The sequence below is a fragment of the Scyliorhinus torazame genome, chromosome 10 (assembly GCF_047496885.1).
Source record: "Scyliorhinus torazame isolate Kashiwa2021f chromosome 10, sScyTor2.1, whole genome shotgun sequence".
Lineage (NCBI taxonomy): Eukaryota > Metazoa > Chordata > Chondrichthyes > Carcharhiniformes > Scyliorhinidae > Scyliorhinus > Scyliorhinus torazame.
Window position 1 is genome coordinate 132,936,775 of NC_092716.1, and position 21,646 is coordinate 132,958,420.

At 45.2% G+C, this 21,646-nt stretch overlaps 1 protein-coding gene across 1 annotated transcript in view; it reads left to right on the forward strand.

Annotated features, from left to right (window-relative positions):
* Positions 1-21,646, forward strand: part of fnbp4 (formin binding protein 4) — a 56,295-nt gene that overhangs the window by 10,204 nt on the left and 24,445 nt on the right. Inside the window, 7 exon segments of the mRNA XM_072518764.1 lie at positions 3,773-3,868; positions 4,192-4,322; positions 10,266-10,461; positions 14,906-15,050; positions 19,688-19,796; positions 19,982-20,308; positions 21,002-21,236. Of these exon segments, the coding sequence (XP_072374865.1) occupies positions 3,773-3,868; positions 4,192-4,322; positions 10,266-10,461; positions 14,906-15,050; positions 19,688-19,796; positions 19,982-20,308; positions 21,002-21,236 (1,239 nt within the window).

Here is a 21,646-nt window from a genome sequence, read left to right on the forward strand (position 1 = left end):
TGATTGGAACAGGCACTGCCGAGAAGGAAGCAACGGGAACTATAAGTTGTCCAAGCTCTTTGGCAATTCAAAAATGATACAAGGCTTGAACATGTTCTTTTTGTTTGTAGAGAATGACTTCCTGTGTACAAACTTAAAATCAACCAAGCTTGTAATGTGGCTCACTGACGCTTGCTAGAAGCCACATGCATTTGTTCATTCAGCCTTCCAGGCTGACTGCTTCCCACATTGTGAGAATGACTGACATGTATTAAAATAAACAAACCTTTTCTACCTCAACACCTCTCTGAACTTGACACCCACAGCTTGTTATTTATCTTTAATTTTAACGTGTCCTATGGTTTGAATAGTATATGGATACTTTAAAGCCTTCATCTGTTTACCAAATGCCTTCAATCCTTTCTCTGATGTGGGGAAATTGCTTGAATAATTTAAAGCCCCCCCCCCCCCCCCCCCCCCCCCCCGACTCTACCTTGACTGGCATCTACCCGGCAATGTGGAAAATTGCCCAGGTATGTCCTGTACACAAGAAACAGGACAAACCCAGCCCAGTCAATTACCGCCCTATCAGTCTACTCTCCATCATCAGGAAAATTACGGAAGGAGTTGTCAACAGTGCTATCAAGCGGCATTTACTCATCAATAACCTGCTCGCGGATGTTCAGTTTGGGTTCCACCAGGGTCACTCAGCTCCTGACCTCATTACAGCCTTAGTTCAAACATGGGCAAAAGAGCTGAATGCCAAAGGTGAGGTAAGAGTGACTGCCCTTGACATTAAGGCAGCATTTGACAGAGTATGGCAGCAAGGAGCCCTAGCTAAACTGGAGTCAATGGGAATCAGGGGATACTCTGCTGGTTGGAGTCATACCTGGGTCAAAGGAAGACAGTGGTGGTTGGAGGTCAATCATCCCCCACTCCAGGTCATCACTGCAGGAATTCCTTGGTAATGTCCTGGGCCCAACCATCTTCATCTGCTTCATCAATGACCTCCCTTCCATCATAAGGTCAGAAGTGAGGATGACTGAACAAATGTTGAGCACCATTCGCAACTCCTCAAATACTGAAGCAGTCCATGTCCAAATGCAGCAAGACCTGGACAATATCCAGGCATGGGCTTACAAGTGGCAAGTTACATTCACACCACACAAATGCCAGGTGATGACCATCTCCCACAAGAGAGGGTTGAACCACCCCCCCCCCCCCTGAAATTCAATGGCATTACCATTGTTGCATCCCCCACTATCAACATCCTGGGGGGGTTACCATTGACCAGAAACTGAACTGGACTAGCCACATTAATACTGTGGCTACTAGGTCAGGTCAAAGGCTAGGAATACTACGGCGAGTAACTCACATCCTGACCACCACCCCCCGCCAAAGGCTGTCCACCATCTACAAGGCACAAGTCAAGAGTGTAATGGAATACTTTCCACTTGCCTGGATGAGTGCAGCTCCAACAACACTCCAGAAGCTCGACACCATCTGGGACAAAGCAGCCCACTTGATTGGCACCCCTCCCACAATCATTCAAACCCACCACCACCAACAAACAGTGGCAGCCGAGTGTACCATCTACAAGATGCACTGCAGTAACCCACCAAGGTTCCTTAACATCTTCCAAACCCACGACCACTACCATCTAGAAGGACAAGAGCAGCAGACACTTGAGAACCCCACCACCTGGAGATACCCCTCCAAGTCACTCACCATCATGACTTTGAAATATATCGCCGTTCCTTCACTGTCACTGGGGCAACATCCTGGAACTCCCTTCCTAATAGCACAGTGAGTGTACCTACACCTCCAGGACTGCAGCGGTTCAAGAAGGCAGCTCACCACCAGTTTGTGAAGGGCAACTAGGGATGAGCAATAAATGCTGGCTTAACCAGCACATCCTGTAAATGAATTTTAAAAAACTTGACACCTTTTTCTGAGTTGTCTCAAACATACTGTACTCGAGATAGTCGGAGAGACCACGACGATCCTGGGCGTGAATAATTCCCATCGACATCCCAATTACATCATAGGACTTTCACCTGCAATCCCAGGTCTATCTGATTCGCACTTTACAATCAGCAAACTTTTCATTTTTTTCTACATTTAAAAATTACATTTCAAAACTGCAAATGATCTTATCATTTATGCATTTTTAACCTCAGATATTTAACTCATGCTCTCTGATCATGTGTAGAAGTGACAGATTGCAGCCTCCTGTTCTGATGGTGCCGAGGGGGGGGAATTCTCTTGCAGTGTGGTGCGATTTGGTGGATTTCTAACCATTCACTAAAGCAGGGATCTGGACTGCTGCCACCTGAGAAGCTCCAAGCTGTGGTCTGTGTATGCAGGAGAACATTGTGAATTTATCTTCCCCATTGCTCCCTTCGCTGTGTGACAGACACAACCCCAACCTCTTGAGAAGCCTGCTGAGACTGAACCCTGGTGGCATTTGTTGTTCCAATCACATTGCTGCCAGCCATTCCAAGTGGGCCTTCTGTATATTCAGTTGTTCTTTCCCCGTTTGTGAGGGCGTATGCTCATCCTCGGTATTTTCTCTGCCCTCAAACTGAGCAAGTCTGAAATGGTTTCATAGAATTCCTACAGTGCAGAAGGGGGCCATTCAGCCCATCGAGTCTGCACTCGCCCTCTGAAAGAGCACTCGCCCTCGGCCCACTTCTCCACCACCCCCCATCTCTGTAACCCCACCTAACCTGCACATCCCTGGATACTAAGGAGCAATTTTATCATGGCCAATTCACGCAACCTGCACATCTTTGGACTGTGGGAGGCAACTGAAGCACCCGAGGAAACCACGCAGACATGGGGCAAACGTGCAGTCTCCATACAGGTAGTCACCCAAGGCTGGAATTGAACCCGGGTCCCTGGCGTTGAGGCAGCAGCACTAGCCACTGTGCCACCGTGTTGATTCAAATTATCAGGCATGGTTGTGTCTGCACCTTGGGTGAATGGGGTCAGAGGAGGTTGTGTAGCTGCTGGGCTACAGTTTTGGGGTTTGCTAATGGTCTTACCCGTCTCCCCACCTTCCAGCAAATTCTGTCAGCCCCTGGTGCTGGGCCATTCAACATCTAACTTGAGTATTTGAGGAGTTGCTGGATCTACAGTCTATGGTCTTCTGATGGTGGCCTTGCGACACAATTGTGATTTCCTAACATCTCATCTGAATGATCTGGCCCTAATTTTTAGACTGCTCCCTTGTTGTAGAATCTCCAGTGGAAACAATTTATCTTTATCTATCCTGTCTTTTCCTATTAATATCGATCAGATCACCCCTTGGCCTTCTAAATTCCAGGAAAAACGGACCTAATGTGTATAATTTCTCCTCATAACCTAACCCCTGGCGTCCAGGTATCATTCTTGTAAACCTACATTACACTGCCACCAAGACCATAATATCCTTCCTAAGGTGTGCCCAGATCTGCTCACAGTGACTCCAAGTCAGGTCTAACCGAGGTTTTGTATAGCTGCAGCATAATGTCTGCTTCAGTCCATATACTTCAACCCCCTAGATATTAAGGCTAGCATTCCATTAGCCTTCTTGATTACTTTCTGCACCTGTTCGTGGCATTTTAAAGATCCATGCAGCTGAACCCCCGAGTCTCTTTGGATATCTACTGAATTTAGCTTCATACCATCTAGAAAGTACCCTGATCTATCTTTTCTTCGCTCTGTAGATATTCTGTTTCTCAACGACAGCTACTGTTTATTATACAGACCTTCACCTTGTTCAGATTGTAACGTCCGTTCTTCTCTGCAGATGAACAAGAGGATGCATCCGATCAATTAGTGGTTAATTCAAGTTCAAGCAGCACCAACAATGGGATCGCAAAGGAATCAGCAGTCCAGACTACAGGTAATTGCTTCCCGAACATCCGGACCAGGAGAAAATTGAACTCATTGTTCTAGGTTCCTGCACCAGCTGAAATTGGTTCTCTATCTCTGCATGAGGAATCATTTTAAGCACTCACCATTTTTAAAATGCTCCGATGTATTACATTTCTCCATTTCTGTACTTTAACCACTCATTTCACCTATCACAGTCCATTTGCAACTTTCTACTCCCATCTCATCTCTCCTAACTGATGTGTACTGTGTTGCTAAGTAAAGTGATATTGCTGCTATGGCATTTGCGAGGAGGAGGAACAGGAGGTTTGACTGTGTTATCCTGACTTGCAGGTGGGCTGGGCTTACTCGGAGCTTACACAGACAGCGAGGATGACGACGGTGCTGACACTGAGCCACAAGAGGCAGAGCCACCGCCCCCCAAGTCTGCAGATATCGACAGCACACTGGCAAACTTCATGGCGGTAAGGCTTAGATTGACCTCCCCCAAGCACGGCTTGCATCTTCCCCATCCTCTGCCTTGCACCCCAAACAAAGCCCAGCTTCCTTTCCTGCAGAACCTCACAATACACAAGAGGCGCTTCAGCCCATCGAGTCTGCACTAACTCATGAAAACCACCTGACCCACCTACCTAATCCCATTTGCCAGCACTTGGCACGTCTTGAATGTTATGACGTGCCAAGTGCTCATCCAGGTACTTTATAAAGCATGTGAGGCAACCCGCCTCTACCACCCTCCCAAACAGTGCATTCCAGACCGTCAACAACCTCTGGGGGGAAAAAAGATTTCCTCGCATATCCCCCTAAACCTCCTGCCTCTCACCTTGAACCTGTGTCTTTTTGTAGCTGACCCTTCAACTAAGAGGAACAGCTGCTTCCTGTCCATGCCCCTCATAATCTTGTAAACCTTGATCAGATCGCCGTTCAGTCTTCTCTGCTCCAACGGAAACATCCCAAGCCTGTCCAACATCTCTTCATAACTTAAATGTTCCATCCCAGGCAACATCCTGATGAAACGCCTCTGCACCCACTCCAGTGCAATCACATCCTTCCTATAATGTGGCGACCAGAATTGCACGCAGAACTCCAGTTGTGGCCTCATCAAAGTTCAATACAATTCCAACATGACCTCCCTGCTTTTGTAATCTATGCCTCGACTGATAAAGGCAAGTGTCCACATGCCTTTTTCCACCAGACTATTAACCTGCCCTTCTACCTTGAGAGATCTAGGGACAAACACCAAGGTCCCTTTGTTCCTCAGGACTTCCCAGTGTCACGCCATTCATTGAATTATCTCTTGTCAAATTACTCCTACCAAAGTGTATCACCTCACACTTGTCAGGATTAAATTCCATCTGCCACTTGTCTGTCCATTTGACCATCCCGCTATATCTTCCTGTACCCCAAGGCACTCAACCTCACTGTTAACCACCCGGCCAATCTTGCCCTGTGACCCTTCCTCCCAGGTTAGCTGTTATTAAGAGTTCTCTATTGTCAGGTACTCTACTCCTCTCCTTCAGATCTGCCAATGTCAACCCCCTCCTCAAAAAAAACTCATGATCCCTCCATCCATGCAAACTACTGTCCTATTTCCAGCCTCTTTCCTCCTCAGTCCTTAAACATGTTGCCTCCCAAATGTGTGACATCTTTCCTGGAACTCTGTGAATTCCCCCAATTAGATTTTCTAAAACAGCTTTTATCAAAGTCATAAATCACATCCTCTGATCTCCTTAACCTGACTCCAGCCTTTGACATGGTTGCCCTCACCATCTTTCCCCCCAGTGCCTCTCCTCTATGTTTAAGCTGCATGAGACTGTACTATAGCCTGCTTCTATACTTAGTAAACAGCGAATCATGTGCAGTCGTTCTCTTGCTGCCTCTGCACCGTTACCTCAGTTGTTCATCAAGGATCATTTTTTGGACACCTATTTCTCATCTACATCTGCCCCTCAGCAACTAGGAACCAGGAGTAGGCCATTCGGACCTTCGAGCTTGCTTTACCATTCAATATGGTCATGGTTGATCCTCTATGCCAATGCCATATTCCCACTGCCTGCCGTACCTTTGATGGCAATAAAATATAAAACATTATCTATCTCGTGATTACATTCAGTGACTTGACCTCCACAGTCTTCTATGGTAGAGAATTCCACAGGTTCACTATCCTTTGAGTGAGCAAATCTTTCCTCATCTCTGTCCTAGATGGTCTACCCCGAATCCTGAGACTGTGTCCCCTGGTTCTAGATTCCCCAACCAGGGAAAACATCCTCCCTGCATCTGGTCTTGCAGCCCTGTTAGAATTTTATACGTTTCAATCAGGGCTCCTCTCATCCTACTAAACTCCAGTGAACACAGGCCCAGTCGAATCAATTTCTCCTCATTGGGCAGTCCCGCTAACCTCGGTATCAGCCTACTGAACGTTTGCTGCTCTCCCTCTATGACAAGTATATCCTTTCGTAAGTAAGAAGACCAAAATTGTATGCAATACTCCAGGTGTGGTCTCACCAAGGCCCTGTATAACTGCAGTGAGAGATCCCTACTCCTGAACTCATCCTCATCATCCAAAAGCACATTAGTTCACAGATGTACACGGACAACACCTCACCACCACCTCTCTCTGAACCCCTCCGCTGTTGCTGAATTATCAAACTGCTTACCCAGTGACATACTTTATCTTGAGATGATCTTACATTCACACATCTGCACCGTCACTAAGTCAATTATTTCACCTCGAACATTACTCAACTGCATAGCTATTGTGCTGTTGAAACCTTCATTCAGGTCGTTATTCCCTCCAGACCAGACTTTTCCGGCACGTTCCTGGCTAGTCTCCCACATTCTACCCTCCATGAACTTGAAGTCTAGTGGTGTCCTAACTCACGTCACCTTCCATTCATGCGTCGTCTCTGTGCTCGCTGACCTACATTAGCCCCTGATTAAGCAATGGCTTGGTTTTTTTAATTCTCAGCCCTTTTTCCAAACCCTCCCATGACTGTAACCCTCCCTATCTCTGTAACCTTCTCCTCCAACCCCACAACCCTCTGAAATATCTGCACTCCTCTAATTCTAGCCTCTTGAACACCCTCAAGTTTCTCCTTCCTAAGCACTGTTGGGGTCTCCATCTCACAGCTGCTCTTCACCTTCACCCACTACCTGCTCTGCCATCCCTCCCTTCCCCCAGCCTATGTTGTCCATGGCTTCACAATGTGCAGAATATCTGTCCCGACTGTCCCAGGTTGATTTTATGTCCTGGTTTGAACGGCTAGAGCCCTGAATAACCCAACCTGTGGCCCGTGACAGGGTTGGGGGGGGGGGGGGGGGGGGGGGGGGAGAGAGAGAGAGAGAGAGAGAAGAAAATGCAATTAATAGACTCATAGAATCCTTACAGTGCAGGCGGAGGCCACCTGCACACCCCTGGGTGCTAAGGGGAAATTTTCAATCACCTATCCACCTAGTCTGCACATCTTTGGACTGTGGGAGGAAACCGGAGCACCCGGAGGAAATCACGCAGACAGAGGGAGAAAGTGCAAACTACGCTCGGTCATCCAAGGCTGCAATCGAACTCGGGTCCCTGTCGCTGTGAAGCAGTTGTGCTAACCACTGTGCCACCATGCCGCCCTTAACAATTAAGTGTACCTCAGTATATATCCTAATCGATGTTACATTATTATTCACAATGTACTTTGCTTCATAAATAGCCTTGTGTGATATAATCCGCAATGTATTTGTGAGTGTGCATCATAAACTATTAGAAATAGCTGCATTTTAAATACCGTTGCTGAAAAAGTTTGTCTATCGTCAGCCTTAAGCTATGTTTAAAAAATAATGTTTAAAATGGCTGGCGAAAGCTGTGGCCCGCAAAAGCTTTTAATGATCTATGGTCCATGTAAAGGAAAACGTTGGGAACCACTGCTGGAGCTTTGCGCACTGTAATGCTTTACGGTTAATGAGTCACTGCTGTAAACCCTTGACTGTCCATATGCAGACCAATTCATCAGCTTACTTCCACAGTCTGATTCTTCAGTTACTTTTGTACTCCGAAACTGTCAACGATCTGGTCGTTTTGCTCTGGTAACCCAGTTGGCTCTGGATTGAAACCACATCTGTGTTAAGCAGCACGGTAGCATTGTGGCTAGCACAATTGCTTCACAGCTCCAGTGTCCCAGGTTCGATTCCGGCTTGGGTCACTGTCTGTGTGGAGTCTGCACATCCTCCCCGTGTGTGCGTGGGTTTCCTCCGGGTGCTCAGGTTTCCTCCCACAGTCCAAAGATGTGCAGGTTAGGTAGATTGGCCATGATAAATTACCCTTAGTGTGTCCAAAATTGCCCTTAGTGTTGGGTGGGGTTACTGGGTTATGGGGATCGGGTGGAGGTGTTTACCTTGGGTAGGGTGCTCTTTCCAAGAGCCGGTGCAGACTCAATGGGCCGAATGGCCTCCTTCTGCACTGTAAATTCTATGATAATTCTATAAGCCTCTGGTCAGTTTATATTGTGCCAGGGGCTTGCAGCTGGATGTGAACAAGTGATCATGGTAATTTTTCTGAAATTTAGTGTGTGGTGATGTGGGAAAGTGGAGCAAATGATGTATCGTCACCTGGAGTCCTTAATTACCTATTTCTCCCTGCATCGAATCTCAGGGTTGCCCAGCATTCACCAGCTCTCTTTTGAACTGGGAAAACTGGCCTTTCTAATTCTCTGGCACTTCTTGGTGCTGGTGTACGTGCCATGAAATCTGCACATGAAACCTACTCTCAGGCTTACTTGAAATAGTGGGTATTCTGCAGCAAGTAACTCACCTCCTGATCCCCAAAGCCTGTCCCCCATCGACAATGCACAAGTCCGGAGTGTGGTTGTATATTCCCCACTTGCCTGGATGAGTGCAGCTCCAACAACACTCAAGAAGCTCAACACCATCCAGGACTAAACAGCCCCCCTTCCACAGACAATCAATCCCTCCACCACCAGTGAATAGTACCAGCCATGTGTACCATCTACAAGATGCAGGAACTACCATCTAGAAGGACAAGAGCAGCAGATTCATGGGAACACCACCTCCTGGAAATTCCCCTCCCAAGTCTCTCTCCATCCTGACTTGAAACTTTCTTCACTGACACGGGGTCAAAATATTAGAACCTTCCGAACAGCAGCTCGAGTTCACTTACACCATATGGACTGCAGCGGTTCAAGAACGCAGCTCACCACCACCTTCTCAAGGGCAGTTAGGGATGGGCAATAAATGCTGGTCCAGCCAGTGATGCCCACATCCACAACTTCATGAAAAATAAGCTCCTCTGCTTTGCACATGAATTGTCTTCATTGGGCAGTGTACAGCTATTTAACTTGGCTTCTTGGTTGGCCCCTTCTTAACTCATATTCATACAATGTGTTTGGAAGCAAAAAACATGCATGGAGGGGAGTGACTGAAGGAAATGATTATTGCAAATTACTGTCTGTGGGCCACAGAGCTCCTCAGGCCAGTGAAAGGAAAGATTTTCCAGGTTCCCACTCACTTGCTATCTGGAGACCCATGTCCCCCTTAAATAGTGAGTTTCTCACTTTTTTTCTTTGTGGCCCTTTCACCTGTGAATTCACCTTTCACTTGTACGTTGACCTCTGAGCTGGAATGCTATGCTAAATTGCTTTTGTATTTACGTGCTGCCCCTCCCTGTCTCTCGAACATCTGGAGAATGACTTTTAAATGGAGCAGGTGGTGCATAGGTGAGAATGGCCGCCCCTCTTCCACTGGCATTATCCCACAGACAACTGGCAGACAGGAAACTTAAGCTTGGATTTTGATGTGGGGATTAATTGTTGGCCAACCTGCCCTTTTGAATAGTGCAGCTCCCTCATAATTTGAAAAATATCGCCTTAGACTGTGGAACTAAAAATCACGGCCTTCTAGTCCAGGATGTGTGTGTGTGTGTGTGCGTGCTTACTCCTGGGGCCGTGCACAAGGGTTCTCCATAGGGGTATATGTGCCTGCTTGTTGGCTGCATGTAAGAAAGATATACATTTTTGAGGATGCAGATACCGAGAGGATGTTTCGCCTTGAGGCATTATCGAGAACTAGGGGGGCACACTTGTCAAGTAAGGTTTAAGGCTGTGATGAGAAGGAATTGTAACTCGGAACGTAGTTAATCTGTGGAATACTTTAACTCAGCAGGCAGTAGAGGCTGGGACATGGAATATATTCAAGGCTGAGTTCGATTTTTGATCTAGAAGATACAGGGCAAGCAGGAAAGAGAGTTGAGTTCACAATCCGATCAGCCATGATCAGCTAAATGACCCAGTCCTCCTATTTCTAACTGAACTATTTGAGCGATCAAGTCGGTCAGACAGCACTGGATAATGTGATGGGCTCAGTCAATGCTCAGTCCAAGTGTCATGTTTGTGTTTCTATAAACACAGGAGATTGATGCAATTACAGCACCCTTACCTGTTTCTGAATCAACTCCCACTGAGACGCCCGTGCCGGCACCCACACCACCGCGACCAGAACCCAAACCTGCAAACAACCACAACGGCAATGAGGTGAATGCCACAGTGGAAGGCAGTGACATGACAACTGATTGGCACTACGATACACAGTATTCACTCGCTGGAGGTATGTAATTGGTACCTATGCAGTGCCCATTGGAGCCATGTGTTAGATTAATACAATATCCATTGAAGCCATGTGTTCGATTAATACTGTATACAGTGTTCATTGGAGATATGCTAGATTAATAGTGTATTCAGTGTCCACTGGAACCATGTGTTAGATTAATTCTATATGCAATGTCCATTGGAGCCAAATGTTCGATTAATACTGTATACAGTGTCCCTTGGAGCCATGTGTTCGATTAATACAGCATATCGTGTCCATTAGAGCTATGTGTTAGATTAATACTGTATACAGTGTCCCTTGGAGCCAAGTGTTCGACTAATACTGTATACAGTATCCCTTGGAGCCAAGTGTTTGATTAATACTCTATACCGTGTCCCTTGGAGCTATGTGTTCGATTAATAATGCATACCATGTCCATTAGAGCCATGTGTTAGATTCATACTGTATACAGTGTCCATTGGAGGTGTGTCAGATTAATACTGTATACAGTGTCCATTAGAGCCATTTACTGTATGTCTACAGTGTCCATTGGAAGTATATTATATACTGTATACAGTTTCCATTTGAGGTATGCTAGATTAATACTGTATAGTGTCCTGTGGAGGTATGTTAGAATAATACTGTATTCAGTGTCAATTGAAGGTATATTATATTAATACTATATACAGTGTCTATTGGAGGTATGTGTTTGATTAATACTGTATACAGTATCCATGTGTTAGATGAACACTATACAATGTCCATTGGAGCCATGTGTTAGATGAACATTGTATACAGTGTCCATTGGATGTATGTTAGATTACTGTATACAGTGTCCATTGGAGGAAGTGTTAGACTAAACTGTATACATTAGCTCCGTTGGCTACACAGCTGGTTCATGATGCAGACTGAGACCAGCAGCGCGGGTTCAGTTCCCATTTCGGCTGAGGTATGAACTTGCATATCGGCTGAGGTTATTCATGCCTTCTCAACCTAGTCCCTTGCCTGAGATGTGGTGATCCTCTGGTTAAATCACCACCAGTCCGCTCTCCCCCTCAAAAGGGGAAAGCAGCCTATGGCCATCTGAGACTATGGTGACTTTACCTTTACCTAGTTAGCATTTTATATTTATTTCTGATTTTTGAACAAGGGATTCTTATCCAGTATCCTTGTATCGACCCCCCGCCCCCCCCCACTCCTTTCTTTTTATCGACTGTGACATTAACTTGATCATTCTCCTCTCTCTGTGCAACATGCAAAGTATTCATTTAATACTTTAATCACGGCCTCTGCCTCCACAAGGAGATTTCCCTTTCGGTCTCTGATCGCCTCTAAACTTTCTTTCATTATACTTTTACTCTTTACATCTTTCAAAGTAGATTTGCTCTTTTACCTTGCCAATTCATTTTTTTCTCACTGTTTATTTTATTTTCAAGTTTCTCCTGCATTCTCTTATTTGCCTAGTTTTCAAATGTGTTCTGTATCTTAACTTGTCAAGGTCCTTTTTGAATTTTAATATCCGATCTCTCATCTTCAGGGGCTGGTTTAGCACAGGGCTAAATCGCTGGCTTTGAAGGCAGGCTAACAGCACGGTTCAGTTCCCGTACCAGCCTCCCCAAACAGGCGCCGGAATGTGGCGACTAGGGGCTTTTCACAGTAACTTCATTTGAAGCCTACTTGTGACATAAGCGATTTTCATTTCATTTATGGGAGTATGTTGAGTAATTATTTCCACCACCACATGGCTAAGAAAGCAGCAAATGGGCAATCGTTTCCTTTCCCTAAATCACTGAAGTTACTCCCATCTGGTTTGTTTTTTGCATGATAAATTTTTGCTTTTGTCCTTTCCATAATGACTGTAAACTTGATTACATTTTGATCACTATTACCCAGACGTTCTCCTACTGAAATACGCCATTTATCCAACTTAATCCCCAGAACTACATCCCAACAGCATATTCTTCATTGGGCTGATTAAGAAAGTTTTCCTGTACTCACGTTTTATGAGTTCTTCACCCTCCTTGCTGTGTCCTTTTCTCCAACATTTTTAATAGGACCATTTAAACCACCCGCTGTTACTGTTTAAACCACCCGCTGTTACTGTTCTATTATTTTAATATTTGTCTGAAATTTGCTTACCAATTTCCTGCTCGATCTCTTCACTTTTTGGGGAACTGTATGAAGCATTCAGAAAAATGCTAGCTTCCCGCTAAATACGATTGGAGAGTTGACTGGCTCAAAGATTACAGTAGGAAAAATGAGTTTCAATTCATGGGACATTGGCACCACGAGGGAAAGAGGGAACTGTACCATTGGAACATTGTGTACACGTATCAACATGGTTTTCTGAAATGGAAACCAGTTTAACCAATTTAGTAGAGTTGAGGAAGTCACAAGGTGAATAAAGGGAAACCTGTGGATGTGGTGTACTTAGATTTTCAAAAGGCATTTGATACAAGTTGACACATGCTATACAGGTAACATAGAATTTACAGTGCAGAAGGAGTCTGCACCGGCCCTTGGCAAGAGCATCCTTTTTAAGCCCACACCTCTACCCTAACCCAGTAACCCCACTTGGACACTAAGGACAATTTTGCATGGCCAATCCTCCCAACCTGCCGTCTTTGGACACGGGGAGAACATGCAGACTCGGCACAGACAGTGACCCAAGCGGAAATCGAACTTGGAACCCTGGAGCTGTGAAGCAACAGTGCTAACCACTGTGCTACCATGCCGCTCACATAATAGCATGGATAAAGGATTAATTGACAACAGCAAGTAGAGGACAGGAATAAATTAGCCTTCTTCAGGTTGGTAGGTTGTAATTCATGGAGTGCCACGGATTTGTGCTGGGGTCACAACTATTTAAGATCTACATCAATGGCTTGGTTGAGGGGACCAAATGTATGGGAGCTAAATTTGGTTAGGTGAATTGGCCATGCTAAATTGTCCCTTAGTGTCCAAAGATGTGCAGGTTAGATTACAGAGATTGGGCGGAGGAGTGGGCCTAGGTTGGATGTAGACTTGATTGGCCAAATGACCTCCTGCACAGTAGGGATTCTATGATTCTACGGTTCACTTGACTCATTAGGATAAAGTGCTTATCCTATAAAGAAAGGTTAAACGGGTTTGGTTCATACCAAGTGGACTTTAAAAGAATGAGGTAATTTTATTGAAACTTACAAGATCTAGAGGGGCCTTGACGGGCTGGATGTTGAGAGGATGTTGTGGGTGAGATCATAATTAGGGGGCAGTTTACAAATAAGGGGTCTCCCATTTTAGACAAATGAGAATGTTTTTCTCTGAGCGTCATTAGTCTGTGGAATTCTCTTCCCAGGAAAGCAGTAGAAGCTAGGTCATTGAATTTCCTCAGGCCTGAGCTGCATAGATTTTAATAATCTTTATTAGTGTCACAAGTAGGCTTACATTAACACTGCAATGAACTGTGAAAATCCCCTGGTCGCCACACACCGGCGCCGGGTACACAGAGGGAGAATTCAGAATGTCCAATTCACCTAAAAGCACACCCAGTCTCAACAATATTTTGGGGAAGAGTGTTCCAGGTTTCCAATACCCTTTCCATGAAGAAATGCTTCCTAATATCACTTCTGAATGGTCTAACCCAAATTTTTGGATTGTGCCCCCTGTTCCGGATTCTGTCACCAACGCAAGTCATTTCTTTTTAACTACATTGTGAAATATTTTGGTCATCTTAAGTACCTCAATAGATTAGCCTGGAATCATCTTGTGTTTGAAGGAATACCAGCCTCCTCGAAGTAAGCTATCCTCTCGTTTGGCTCCCTTATCCTGGTATCACTCTGGCAAGCTGTATTGGACTCCTTCAAGGCCAGGATGAACTTTCTATGACACGATGCCCAGAATTGGATGCAATATTCCATATGGACTGTGCAGATAACATAACTTTGTATTCCAGTTCAAAAGACCCAGCATTCAGCCACCTTCTACCTTGGTGTGTCTATCTGCCTACTAGTTTTTAGTGAGTTCCTCACATGTAGGGAATACTCGGGTCTATCTTTCTTGAATTGAAAGTGGACTCACTTAATCGTCAGTGACCCTTTTCCTGCTCCCACCTACACTCCCTAACTTAGTGTCATCAGCAAATGTGCATATATAGTTCTTTATTCCTTTGTCTAAACTGTTGATGAATATAAGAAAAGGGTGAAATCCTAGTACAGACCTCTGTAAGACGCCACTGGTCGCATCCTGCCAACTGGGAGTATATATTTTCCCCAGGCCTCCTCCTTCCTAACCAATTCATTCTGCATGAGTCAAACCACCTTACCCTCGCCGCTGGAGGACTGTGTCTGGAGGTGGGCGTGTTGTGCGCTTGATGTGTACAAGTACTAAACTGGGCGGCATGGACAAGCTGGGCCAAAGGGCCTGTTTCAATGCTGTAAACCAGACTCTATAATGAACACACCACTTGTCTCTCACTTTACAGTTAATGTGGATATGGGTGACTGGCAGGAAGTGTGGGATGAGAACACCGGCTGCTACTATTACTGGAACGTTCAAACCAATGAAGTAATGTGGGAGCTGCCCCACTATCTGGCTGCTCAGCTGCAAGGTTTACATTACCAACACAGGTAGGTGCTCAACCACAGCGGGTCTACCCCCACTCATCTTCTAATAAGCATTCCAGTGCTGTGTCTTGTGCAGTGAACACTTAGTGGATAATTTAACTGGTTAGTGGTATATAAAATTTTAATAAAAGAAAAACTTGGAAATTGGCACCTGCTGAAAATTCAGTTTCCTCCTCGGCAACTGCACCCGTGCTGGTGACATTGACCAAGGAAGACGGCACTGGCTGTCCCGTGGGATGGGGCAAACTGCAGAAATTGTGCGAGTCAACTTGAAGCTCAAAAGAACGTTTTACACTACGTCCTCTTTCAACCCCCCCCCCCCCCCCCCAATTCTGTAATTCTCTGATGTTTGAACCCATGTGATTAGACACGTGCTTCGATTTGAAGCTTGTGATCTCGGTTGGAAGCCAGGGTGTTCTAGTTCTGCGGAATGGATGGAAATGCGCTCCTGATAGTTATTCACATCCATGTGTTTTTCCGTGGGGGAAAGTTAGATCGTGTTAATGGAGAAGACCCAACAGTAGCAAAGCACGTGGCCCAAGTTGAGGTCATTGAAACAAGACAGCAAACCATGTGAGTACGTATAAGAAAAGTGATGGAATGGAGCTGGCTGGGGGGGACACCTCGACTCAGCTTGTCGTGCCGTGGGGTGGACGGGACGAGTTCTCTGAAATATAGTGCTGATTTTACACTGTGATTCTAACCAAACAAACCATATACGATGTCTCCACTCCTAGCCATGTGTGAAATGTGAAGGGCTGCCTCGCCAGGGGGTCCAGTATCTCGATTTACACAAGAGTAGGGGGTTATACAACTACTGGCTCGAGGCTCTGTAATGCAAGTGGTGATCTTGCACCTACCTACCTATGTCCGTTCCTGTACCGGTTTACTGTTGCGATCATGCAGAAGGTAACTGATTAGAGTTCTGATGTTCTACTCAAAGGTTTGGAGTTAAGTATGGCACGATATAAGTTTTGGGTGATATATAATTTGGTTACACTGCTGGAGTCCCTGAGCCTCAGGGTTGAAATCATTTCATTTAAGGTTGAAATAGGTCCTTCTCCGCTCCCCGACCCAGCCCCCTCCACAACTCCAGCATCAATGTGGGGAAAACTGCGGCATCAATGGCAATAGTTAGAGGTAGAAAATGGGGGTGGAAGTTTCAGGCTGATTGGTTGACTTGGGGGGTGAGAGAAGCTTGAAAAATTAGAGTACCGATACTCAAAACTGGGCCATTACATTTGGGGCCTATTGTGAACAGGTTCAGGAGCCCCCTCGTGGGGGATATCTGATCCAAGTGCCGATGTGATGGGGGAGGGGGTGCATGATATCAAGGATACACATAGATTAGCATGTTAATAAAGGCATTCAGAGCCCTGAACGAAGACATTGCCGCACAATACTTCCACTTAGTACGTCACAGTTGAGCTTTTTAACCCTGGTATTCCAGTGACATGGGTTTATATTTCCTGTGCAATTTATCATTCATATTTTCCACTTTATTCCATTGAAAGTAAGCCACTCACTAATGTTCTGATTTTACTATTTTCTTTTAAACATTGACCCTGATGTCCTGTTTGACCCAAAGGAGAGTGTGTGGAAAGGTTATGATGTCCAATTTTATACGGTAATCCAAGATTATCCAATCTTATGTATGCACCGTACAAGAGTAATGGATGGAGAAGGGTCTCAAGACAATGACGCAAGGAGGGGCACACATTTCAAGCTGCTGTGTAAAATACTCCTAGTAATGCACATCATCTAGATCATGAGGTAACGAGGAGAAGGCTGAGGGGTGACCTGATAGTCTATAAACATTATGAAATGTTTCCTCAAAACTAAAGACCTGAAATATAAATTTGCTGATATCAAGCTAGCTGGGGAATTAAAACTTGATGATAGAAATACACTGCAAAGGACTGGTTAAGTTGTTGGACAAGGTGGCGGATGGAGTATAATGTGGTGAAGTATGAAGTTATCCAATTGGGAAGGATTTTTTTAATGGGTCAGAATCTCATAAGTGTTGGTATTCACAGATTTTGGGGTCCCTGTATGTGAATGACAATTAGCATACTGGTCAATTAACTTATTCGACAAATTATATGTAAATGCTGTATTGCAAGGGGGCAGGATGGACTTGCTACAAGTCTACTAGAGTACTGTGTACAGTTTTGTCTCCTTACCCGAGGAAGGATATACTTGCCTTAGATAGAGGGTGGAACAAAGGTTCACTGGATTGGTTCCTGGAATGTGAAGATATTGATTTGACGGGCTTCAATCCTTCAGGGCAGGTCAGAAATGTCTTCATATATTTGTGAATGTTTGGAATTCTATATCTTGAGGGCTGTGCATGCTCATTTGTTGAGCATATATTTAAAACTAGTGATTGATGGCTTTCTGATGGTTCAGAAAGTGGAATTGATCTGGAAGCTCAGCCCTGCTCTTACTTAATGATGTAATAAAGAGTCATATGACCTGTTCCTATTTATGTTCATCTGAGTTAGGTGAATGTAGAGAGGGGGGAGGCTTTTACGGAGCATAAATACAGTGCAGTGGGCTGAATGCTCCATTTCTATGCTTTAAATTCTATGTAGACCATGGTAGCAGTGAAATTCTGGGTCAAAATGCAGGTATTGCCACTTGAGCCCAGGTTGTCCTTCGTGACAGTGCTAAAGACATAATTGATGGAAGTAAAGAAACAGCACCCTTTTGTGGAGATTCCAGGTAATGTGACACAACAGCAAGGCAATTATCTCATCTGTGAAGGGTGGGAGTCTTTGCCCAAAAATAGCTTAGCGTATTTCTTTTTGTTTAATGTAAGCCCCCTGTGTAGTTTCTAAAAGCCCCCTGCTGAGACAGTTTACCCACCACCGTTAACATTATAGGGTTGGTTTAATAGCTGTTTATTGAAGTGTATCCCTGAACAAGTTATAGAAAATATCATAGGGGAGAGAAATATCAATTGGAGGTACGGGTGCAATTGTTGTAACTGAAATAAAAGTTAAAGTAGGGGAGATAAATCCAAAAAGCAAATTAAGGGATTAAACAAACCTTGGGCTGCTCTTTACAAAGGCATTCAGCATATTGGGTTGAGATTTAATACGGTTGTGTGCTTTACCTCACTATATACAGCTTAAGTCTTCAGGGTACCAATCCAGTGCCTTCAGTAAAATTTTAAGTGACATATCGCTTGTGTTGGTCGAACATGTCAAAGAGGATTTATTTACAGCAAGACCCTTGTATAAAGTTGGAATTCTTCTTTCTGTGTCTCAGGATCTTTGACAGTTTCCACTCATGGGAGAGTTACAGTGGTTAGAACTATACCTCACAGCGGCAGAGACCTGGGTTTGATTCCGATCTTGAGTGACTGTCTAGAGTTTGTACATTCTCCCCGTGTCTACTTGGGTTTCTTCCCACAGCCCAAAGATGTGCAGGTTAGGTGGATTGGCCATGCTAAATTGTCCCTTAGTGTCCAAAGATATGCAGGTTAGGTTGAGTTACGTGGATAGGGTGGGGGAGTGGGCCTAGGTAGGGTGCTCCTTCGGAGGGTCAGTGCAGACTCGATGGCCGAATGGATTCCTTCTGCACTGTAAGAATTCTATGAAAGCAAGAATAAACCATTCAGCCCTTTGAGTCTGTTCCACTTGAATCTATATCTCAGCTCCATCTACCCCGTCCCTCCCCAACTTGTGCGCCATAACCTGAATATCGTCCCTCCGTTTTTCAAATTTTTCGATTGACCCCCCAGTCTTTTTGTGTGGGGATGGGGAACTTTGACAAAAAGACTTCTGATTTACATGACCCCGCATCACCCCTAGCTCTAATTTTAAAGTTATGCCCCTTTGTTCTGGCCACCCCTGCCAAAGGAAACAATTTCTTTATCGACCTTGTCAATTCCTCTGATGATTTTAAACATGTCAGTTAGGGCACCTCCTAATCCTCTACATGCAAGGGAGTACAAGCCTAGTCTGTGCAACCTGCCTTTTATCCCTAGGAACATAGAACAGTGCAGCATAGTATGTGCCTCTCGGCCCACGATGTTGTGGCGACCATATATCCTAATCTAAGATCAACCTAACCTACACCCCTTCAATTTACTGCTGTCCATGTGCCTGTCCAAGAGTCGCTAAAATGTCCCTAATGACTCTGACTCCACCACCTCTATTGGCAGTGCATTCCACGCACCCACCACTCTCTGTGTAAAGAACCTACCTCTGACATCTCCCCTATACCTTCCTCCAATCACCTTATGTCCCCTCGTGACAGCCATTTCCGCCCTGGGGAAAAGTCTCTGGCTACCCACTCTATCCATCTTAATATTCTGTAAGTCTGCTCTCCACCTCTCCAAGGCTAATTCATCCTTCTCTAGGGGCAATACTCCAAAAGATTTCTAACCAACAGTTTAATTAACTAATATAAGTTCCACATTGAAACCAAGATCATGAGTAGTGTGAGAGTTTACTTATACTATGTACAGGGGAAAATCAGTCTTTAAACTGTCATGTAACAATGCTTAGTGGTGTTGGGGTGGGTTTTAAAGAGAGGGGCAGTGAGGCCATTCAATTTGGGGAAGGTGTGTTGTCACTGGACCTTTGAACAGTGCCGTGAGGAATCGCATGTTATCGTGTGTTGTCTTTCAGCTCCGTGACCCTGTCCGCTGACGAGGTGGAGAGTAATTATCAGCACACGGGCATCTATCACCATGACCAAACTGTGGCAAAGCCAGATGGCAGAAACCTGAAGAAGAAGGTAGGGGTGAAGTAAGGTGATATTTGTTGCTTTTCTGCAGGGCAAAGAGGCAACAAAAATAAAAAATCTTGTGTGGAAGCCTGCATTTATTCCAGTGGGGCCACTGATGTACAGGTAACTGAATCGCGGCCATGCTGGCTCCTTTGTGTGTCATGTCTCTAACCTGTTCTTTTCTGTTTCCAAAGGAAGTTAACGAGAGTGTGTTTGCACTGGCCACCGGCGAGAAGGAAGAGCGTTCAGGTGTCGCTGCATCTCTGCTGGCTCCACTCATTCCTGAAGAAGTGAAGCAAGCTGAGGAAAAGTGGCGGAAGAAGCTGATTTGCCAGGAAGAAGAGGCTGTTGAGGAAGACAGTGGTAGGAACAGCAACAGCACGCAGGTGCAGGAAGCATCACAAGAGGATCGCCCAAGCTTGAACATTTCCCTGGAGAGTGCAGAGGAAGAGGAGGGAGTGGAGAAAGAGGAGGAGGAGGAGTATACCCGGGAACTGGAACTGGTGCTGGAGAGAAAGAAGGTGAAATTAGATTTCACTTAAAAAGATGCAAAACTCTGTGGTCAAAGAGAGACTGGGTGCTTGTGATAAGCAGAACCAAACTTGCATTTCTGATCTACCCAGTTGCTTCAACACAGATTATCACCACACACATTATCATTACATGATAATCTGAAACTGCTCACTTGACAATAAATTGTCCTCTGAATAACAGCAGAGTAATGCACGGTTAAAGTTTGCACAACACTCCTATCCTTGGAGGACCTAGTGTCACTCTTAAAGTTATAATGGGGAGCAGTGCCACCAAAGATCCACTCGTATTTGCAATTCTTATTGGGAGGGATCAGAATAATTTGGACAACATAATGTACGCGATATGCTGATTGCTTCCAGACCAAGGCCAGTGAACAGTTGAGTAGGACAAAATGGGCAGTTGGTGTTTTTCATGTGGCAATGAGTTGCCCACTATGGGTAAAATGGCTTGTGCTAAGTCTGCCCGACCACAACATTGCTCTGAGCTGGCGCCCAGGCCAAGGCCTAAGATGCCTGGGTAAAAATGACACTGAATAAGATCTTTCACTTACTGCATATTCGGCATGCCATGAGCAGGGTCCCCCTACACATGAAGGCAGCAACAAAAAAGGCAGTCACTCTTGCGTAGCTTTGTTGTATTTGCTTTTTTGGATGATTTTGACTCTGTTCACATGTTTCCAGGCAGAGCTGCGTGCACTGGAGGAGGGCGATGCCAGTTTGACTGGGTCCAGTCCACGCTCCGATTGCAGTCACACCTTGGTGCAGGAGGGGCAGATCTCTGACAGCAGCAAGCACGTTCACAGGAAAGGGAAATGGCAAGCACTGGTTCGTACCTTAAGTCCCGAGTCTACTGGCCCTGCTTCAGATAATCTAGACCGTGACGTCGCCCCGGAGGGACCACCCTGTGCTGAAACTTGTAAGTAATTAGAGAAACTTCCACCAGAAAGGACTTGTCCCTACTACCAAGCATTCTGGGTTTTTGTGCTTGTAGACATCCTCATTTGTAGCTCCAGGGATATGGTGGGCCTTCACTTGTTTGTACTTGTGCAGCGTCCTCTGCAGGAGGAGTGATACTGGATTGGCTAGCTGTCGGAAGTATGGACATTAATGAACTGGCTCAGATTTATGATAGTCTGGCAGTTTTTATGATGCTCCTGATCCCAGGATTGCTAGACCAATACAGGGCCATGACTTTGCCATGTCTATAATGTGCAAGTTTAACTTGTACAAAATGGTCCAGAGCGAACAAAGCACATTTTATTTACATGGCATCAAGATTCCTCTACACTGTCGAAACAAATACTCCCAGGGCAGGTAACAAGCACA